Source organism: Acipenser ruthenus, chromosome 1 (genome assembly GCF_902713425.1).
Source record: "Acipenser ruthenus chromosome 1, fAciRut3.2 maternal haplotype, whole genome shotgun sequence".
NCBI lineage: Eukaryota > Metazoa > Chordata > Actinopteri > Acipenseriformes > Acipenseridae > Acipenser > Acipenser ruthenus.
The window spans coordinates 99735557-99743884 of NC_081189.1; the positions used below are offsets into that span (position 1 = coordinate 99735557).

General features: G+C 36.2%; 1 protein-coding gene across 1 annotated transcript in view; it reads left to right on the forward strand.

Moving 5' to 3' along the window:
• Positions 1-7583, forward strand: part of LOC117421383 (gamma-aminobutyric acid receptor subunit beta-1-like) — a 124509-nt gene extending 116926 nt beyond the window's left edge. The window contains exon 9 of the mRNA XM_034035726.3: positions 6811-7583. Coding sequence (XP_033891617.2) covers positions 6811-7158 — 348 coding nt within the window. The 3' untranslated portion in view covers positions 7159-7583. The remainder of the gene's footprint in view (positions 1-6810) is intronic.
• Positions 7584-8328: the final 745 nt, after the last annotated feature.

The window sequence follows — 8328 nt, forward strand, 5'->3', positions numbered from 1 at the left end:
CGAGTTCCTTCAAAAACTGTGTGCAAGTGTACCTAGAAGAATTGATGCTGTTTTGAAGGCAAAGGGTGGTCACACCAAATATTGATTTGATGTAGATTTTTCTTCTGTTCACTCACTTTGCATTTTGTTAATTCATAAATATAAACTACTAACATGTATATTTTTGAAAGCATTCTTACTTTACAACATTTTTTCACACCTGCCTAAAACTTTTGCACAGTACTGTATATATATATATATATACAGTCAACCTCGGTTAACTAAACACCCTACGGGATGCCATTTAGTGTTGACTTACCCAAGGTCTCGAATTAACCACGGGTGCAATGAGCCATGGCATTAACATGCAGAACTCACACATTTATAGTATTTACAAGTTTATTTTTAGTTAAAAGTCCTTATGAAAACGGTGAATCAATTACAGTACAGTACTGTACAAACTCTGTGTAATGTCATTACTCTTTGGTAAACATGTAATGAAGATTCGGCTGCACCGGTGGGTCTCAGTTCACATGAACTTTATTCCATGGGGTATTAGTTAACATTAATGGTGTTTATTACTATTCTCCTGCACTAATCTACCACTCTGCTCCTGCTATTCTTGTCGTGTCTATCCACACACTGTCTGTCTAATCCTTCCGGTTCTTGACCTTACTTTCTTTGTGCTAGTCTACCGGTTACGTCAAGATGGCGACAGAGTAGGACAAGCGTTATTTCAGCTCAGATTTTTAAAAAAAAACAGTTAACCGTAGTACATAGTGCTGATTGTTAAATTATTTGCATTTACTTTTGTGGCCACATTCAATGTATATGAAATACACACTCTATGGACAAGGATTAATATATTGAATTAACAAATGGGAAAGAAAAGCCGTAGTCCTGAAAAAGGCCAAACCCCACTGCACGACCCGGCTGCTCTGACATGGCGCATGCAGTTTGTGCTTCTCAGAAGGATTCTCATGTTGGATTCAGTGACATTGCTATTGGAGCAGAAATAGTAGTTGCAAATGACCCTCTTCAAACATCAAACAGGTATGAAGTTCTCACCGATTTATCACAAAGTCTGAATAGTGCTATGCACCACCAAACAATAAGCATTCGACAATGGAAGACGTCTTCTTGGAAAGGCTAGAAAGGTTGTCAATGGAAATGAAAGAAATAAAAAAAAAATCAGAATGCTGATGTGAACAGCAGAAAGGTAGCCAATACTGTTCAAGGATTGAAGGCAACTTTAAGTCAAAACGATGTTAAAAAATCACTACTGCGCATTGGAGAGCTGGAAAAGGAGAACATAAAAACAAAGGATGAGATTGCTGCATTGAAATCGAAGATTGCTGTCTTGGGGAAAAAAAGGTAACAGTTCTAACAAGCTCCAACACCCAGCTCACCCAGAAAGCATTAACTGCTGAACGATATAGTCGTCGCTGGAATGTACGCATTCAAGAGCTTTCTGAGAAAGATCCTGACGATATTAAAGTCAGAAGCATTAACATTTTTCAGAAATTAATAGCTGAAGAGACTTTAATAGCTGAAGAGACCCAATTTCCCCAATTCGGTTGACATAGGCTGGGTTTACATGCACATGAAAATCGACTCTACAGTCTTTACTCTGTGACGCAAAACTGCAAAAGAACATCCTTTGGTCAGCGCGACTTTAAGGGCAGGGTCAAACGCTTTCTCGCGATAAAAATAGCTGTAAAACCCATGTAAACCAGAGCAGAAATCGTGCTTGTGGCTCACGAGATTTCAGCAGTCAAGATCCTGTTTTTCTGATTTAATATCACGTAATCTCCAGCAGAAAGGCCGTACAAAACATAGACATCCCCCCCAACACACACACACACACACACACATACAAAACTGTAAAAACAAAAGTAGTTTTTAATCTAAAACGAAAATGTATCTTGCATGTGTGTCACTCGCAGCACAGGGAGAATCCAAGTTGAGCTGCTGCAGCTTTGCAGTTTTGTGATTGAAATGTTTCTGCAGAAGCGCTGTGGCTAGCTTCAAGATGAAATCTCTCCTATCTTGTACAAAACAAAGGAATTGATGGCTGCCAGGTCCAGCAGCGATAACAAAAGGCTTGTGCTCATCAGAAGGATTCTCGTGTTGGATTCAGTGACATTGCTATTGGAGCATTGTAGGTTATATTCAAAATAAAAACATGTATTGTAAAAGGCAGTTCTAATGTTAATGAAATGTAACTTTTAGATGTTCCACAAACACACGCACACACAAATATAAATTTTAAGTAGTAAAACTTGTAGAAATTATATTTTCTATAATTGTGTTTATGTGTGTGTCATGCGTGTATGTGTTGAAAAGAAACCAGACAAACAAGTACCTACATCGTGGCGTAATTCAGAATGTGAGCAGCAACACGTGAATACATGTGTCTTGTTAAATGTTTTTATCTTCATGGCAACGCATGTAAGATCTCCTCAGGTGGTTCTTTCCCGAATTAGTATCAGACAGGAACATTTAAATATCCCCGCCCCTAAATCACTATGACTGCAGTAATTTGCATTGTCACGGCACGATTTGTCATCCTAAATCATAACTACATGGAAACGCAATTCCTGAGAAGTATGGGCAAAACATTGTGAGGAACACTGTAATGACTTGTCGATGTAAACACTGTCATTGTTCACCGATTAGGCAATAAATTAGGCAAGACAGCCCAGACAAGTTATAGTGCAGTTTATCAGCTGACCGTGGTCAGCCGAGACATCGTTTTGGAGACGGCAAGGAAATCGGATCGCTTAAAAAAAAAAAAAAACGGTGTGCAGATACTATAAAATAAAAGAGGATCGAGAAAGAAGAGCAAAACTATGGCCGTTTGTGGAGAAGGTGAGAAAGGAAGGACTTATTGCATGTTTCAAGGGAGCCGAAACATGATAGGAAACAGATGGAAGATACTTGAACTTGCAGTGTTTGGGTTTTGTTCATAAGGAACAAGTAATACACTGGTACAGTACTGTACTGTAGTTCCTGTAATTGTGTTTGGAGTCAGGGTGGGGTTTTCTCATATGTGGTAATGTTGGTTATTAATAGTATGTGTATGTCAGGTATGTATGTGCATAGTATCCTTTTTACTAAAAAAAAAAGCATTAATCACTAAAATAAATGAAACTTATAGAGGTAAAACATTTTTGTATTATGGCACAAAGATATCAGACTCTATTGCAATTGTATTTTTAGAGATTTTTAGTTACTAAAGCATATGGTTGGTATGTAAAATTGTGGGTAAATATTTACTTTGAGAGCAGAAAAAAGTTTGAAACTATTTTCTTTATGCTACACTCTGTCTATACATACAGCTTATATCGACAGACGAAACATCTGTTTTGAGCTGTATAATTGTTTATTGTTGTTTGTTTATTGTTATGTTTAAGGATGTATCTGTTCTTTCTTTAAACACCAGATGTATATGACAATAGTTAAAAGAAAAGCAATGCTTTTATTTTGTAAAGATCAGAAAGCAAATTTTATGTTACTGCAGGAAAACTCTTTCATGTCAGTCAGATGAAAAATTCTTGAAGGCTGAATGGGGCGGGGCGGGGCGGGGCAGGGGGGTTATTTCTCTCATGGTTCTAACTGCTCAGATGGAGTGGCTATATTATTATTATTATTATTATTATTATTATTATTATTATTATTATTATTAATAATAATAATGGCTCAATGCGAAAAGTCATTTGGGACATTGGTTTTTCATTGTTGGTAAAAGAGACGATTTTATTTTTATTTTAGGAAATATATATGCCTCTAATTCATCCAGTCAGAACATTTTCTTATTCAGAGAGGCAGCCGACAAAATTCTTAATAACAAGTCTAAATTTCCTAGCGCTGAATTGATTATTGGGGGGGACTTTAATGAAGTCCCATCACCCTCTGTAGATTCCAACAGAAACACTGATTCTAATCCTGTTCTTAATGTGTTTTTTTGATGATCTTTCACTAACCGATATATGGAGATACCTTCACAATAATGATATAAAATATACATGGGTAAATAATAACTAAACCCTTACTTCCCATATTGATTTTTGGTTAGTTTCATCTAACATGATAATATTTTGTGTGGAAACAGAAACAAGTACCTCCATTCTAACAGACAATTCAGCTATTTTACTCAAATTAGGGAGCACAAATGATTCATCACGATCTAAAGGGCATTGGAAGCTCAAAAATGATTTACTAGAGAGATGAATTTTGTTCTAAAACTGAAACCATTATTAAGGACTATTTGACTAAGGTGGCAGATGCAGAATCGCCATCTACGGTGTGGGAGATGATTAAATACCAAATTAGAAGTCATGCTATACCGTTCAGCAAAACATATATCTAAACAACAACGTGACCCCATTAACATCGTGAGAGAAATTAATCATCTTTCTGAAAAGGTATCTATATCAGATAACGGTAACGCAAAATGATCAGAGCTACAGTGTAAATTAGATTATATCTATAAATCTAAAGCAAAAGGAGCCTTTGTCTGATCCCTAGCAAAATGGATGGAACAATGAAGTCAACTCAGCTTATTATTTTGGTCTAGAAAAAAGAAATTATACAGGAACGTCTCAGTATAAACAATGGTATATGTTTTGATGAGAACAAAATTAAGGATTTTGTAACAGATTTTTATAAAAGGTTTTTTCAAGCATGTGAGTATCCCAATTTCATCTTGTTTCTATTATCAAGAAGTACAAGACTCATGGTACTGTCACAACACTCTCACGGTCTGGAAGACATAGGCTGTTTCACCAAGAACAAGTAGAAGAATTGTGAGAAAGGTTAATAGCAATCTGAGATTGACTGCTAAAGATATTTAAAGTGAATTGGCTGCAGGTGGGACTGGGGTTTCCATTTCAACCATAGGTCGAGTATTGCATGGTGAAGGTCTCAATGGTTGCAGGCCAAGGAAGAAGTCACTCTTATGAAAACGTCACAAAGACAATTGCTTAAAGTTTGCAAAACGGCATTTGAATGATGGATATGAGTTCTGGTCAAAGGTTTTGTGGAGTGATGAAACAAAAATTAAGCTATTTGGTCATGCTGATAGTCATGCAGAAAGTCTGGTGAGGCATACAAAGAAAAGAACGCCATCCCTACGGTCAAGCATGGAGGTGGTAATATCCTTTTATGGAGCAGTTTTTCCTCTAATGGCACAGGAAATTTAGTTCTAATACATGGTCAAATGGATTCCATAGCATACCAAAAGATATAGGTCAATCATCTGAAACGCTCTGCTACAAATAGACAGATAGATAGATAGATAGATAGATAGATAGATAGATAGATAGGGCAGCAGTGTGGAGTAGTGGTCAGGGCTCTGGACTCTTGACCGGAGGGTTGTGGGTTCAATCCCCAGTGGGGGACACTGCTGTTGTACCCTTGAGCAAGGTACTTTACCTAGATTGCTCCAGTAAAAACCCAACTGTATAAATGGGTAATTGTATGTAAAATAATGTGATATCTGTATAATGTGAAATAATGTATAAAGTGATATCTTGTAACAATTGTAAGTCGCCCTGGATAAGGGCGTCTGCTAAGAAATAAATAATAATAATAATAATAATAATAGATTGATCAGAGTATACAAATGAGCGGGTTTCATTAAATGGAGGCTTACAGCTTATATGTCTGGCAGATGTAAGATGTAAGTCGATAGGAAGCTAGGAAAAAAGAAGCATGTTTTATTCTGTTTAATATTTAATTGCATTTCTCATTGCAGCTGCTTCATAATTTTCATCCTTATTGTGATTCAGCGCCCCACCCCCCACCCACACCTCAAAAAAGAAAAGTGAAACTGGCTGTATGGAATCGCACACAACAGTTATCACATGCAGAATAACGGCAGTAATACGTTTGTTTGTATTTATTTCAAGGTTTGAAACAGAATGTAATCCAGTGCACACGTATACAGAGGGTCTACATAAGCGGCTAATATAATCACACAGTACATAAAAGGTTTAAAGTATCTGTATCGTATAAAATCACAAGTTTATAAGATTAAAACCAAATGCAATCCAAAATGTCACCCTATAGAGATAGACAGACATGATCAGCGCAGACGGCTGTCTGTTTCTTAAAGTAGTGCATAAACAAAAGTGAACCCTGGATTTAAAATCCATTTTTGAATCCAGGAAAAAAGATACGTGTGTGCTTTACTTTGAGACAGTGATAGCTATCTGTATTGGTACAGTATATGATACTTTTGATTTCTATTTTGTCTGTACTGTGTTATTTAGAAAAGTGTGCAAGCCTGTGCTAAAATGCATGTTTCCTGTGTGTGATTTTGTTGAAAAGCATGTTTTGATTGAAATACCTCTGTTTTTACTTTACAGTATCTATTTACTCATTTATTTACCATTTCTTTTTTAACAATAAATACATGGGGAACATATTTTAATCTATTATGGTATAGTATAGTATAGTATAATATTGTATAGTATAGTATTGTGTCAGTTATTCCTGATAGCTTGAAGTGGTTGTAACTGACACAACAATTCCATACATTTTACCTGTCATGCACTTCCATTCTCAACATAAGTCTCAATTGTGCATTTTTTAAATAAACCCATGTTTTTGCACAGATTGTATTCATTTCAAAAACCTGATGCTGGGAACAGCTCTAGATTAAAGAAATCCTCTTTATCTCAGGTAGTGCTTCACTTCTTTTGTCATTTCACTTGGAGATAGCACCTTCTTTCCTGTCATTAACCAACCGGCTGCTTCCCATATTAACTGACATATTTTCAGCCTGTTAAAAGCTCTTATTTATTGTCACGTTGGTTCTTGGCACAGGTTGACGCCCATGGAAACATCCTTCTAACCACCCTGGAAATCAGAAACGAAGTCAGTGGCTCTGAGGTTTTGACAAGCGTAAATGACCCCAGAGCCACTATGTTTTCTTACGATAGTGCCAGCATCCAGTACAGAAAGCCAATGACAAGTCGAGATGTCTATGGGAGGAATGCAGCAGACAGACACGTGGTTCATAAGAAGGGTCGCTTACGGAGAAGGACTTCGCAACTCAAAATCAAGATTCCTGATTTGACTGATGTTAATGCCATAGACAAGTGGTCCAGAATCATTTTTCCTATCACATTTACATTTTTTAATGTTGTCTACTGGCTTTATTACGTGCATTAGGTTGGTCATTTGTTTGTTCTGCACTGTATGTGTTTATTGATGAAGTTACTTGTATTTATTAACACGTAAAGAACTGCAATATATACTTGCAAGGTCAAGGTAAGGTGTTCACCATTTTGTTTTTGTGTCCGTGTACCTGTATGTATCTAATGTTTTTTATCCATTTTATCCAGACCCTAATAACATCTTTTTAATGACTTTAACTTTCATATAAAATGTGTGAGAATTCCTACAGGGATTTAATTTGTTATGGCTTCGAGCACTGTCCATGCTCCAGAAGAGACACCCATTTTGCATTTGATGAGCTGTGAAATAATAATTATAAACACAGAGCAGGAAGACACTGAATCCTTCCTGTGCCCAACCCAGTGAAGTTTAGATTCGGCCTTGTATGTCCCTTGTGACAAGAGAATATATATATATATATATATATATATATATATATATATATATCCAAGAGTATACGTGCCAACAAAACACACGCTTTTCAACTATTGAACCTGAATCTTTTTTTTTCCATTCTAAAGCTCATAAGATTAGGACTGTTTGTTCTTTGGACTGATTTGAATAAAAGCCATTGGCTTCACTACTTAAAAATAAAGGAAAAAGTAAGTTAGAGTCACTTGAATTGGAAATATACAAAATAAATCTAATTTGTAATAAATCCCAGTCTGTGAATCAGGTATACAGTGACTTATGACTTCACCATGCTTTCAATACTATATATATATATAAAATCCTTTTAACACATGCACCTTTGAAATTGACCCCCGCTTATACCACTACACAAACTATGGCCAGAGTGATGCATAACTCAGGACTACATTGTATTTCTAGTGCTAATGTTCAAGAACCTTCTAAAGCTATTGGTATCTTCAAGACTCTTGAATATTCAGACTTTAAACCCCCAGGCCTCCAAGGTGATTAATTATGATTAAAGTAGGGTTGCTGGCAAATACCTCAGATATCCCTTTAGATTTACGGCAGTTGAAACAAGCTACTTAATATTAAAATATTTTTAGAAATGTGAGTCCCCTGCTATTGATTAGACATGTCTCATTTCTGAGTAGAATTATTTAATTACAAAGGCATGTGTTAGGATGAAGGAAGCTAAGACTGGGTAACTACAATGGGGACCTAATTGAATTTAGGGCATAGCTCAAAATAAAA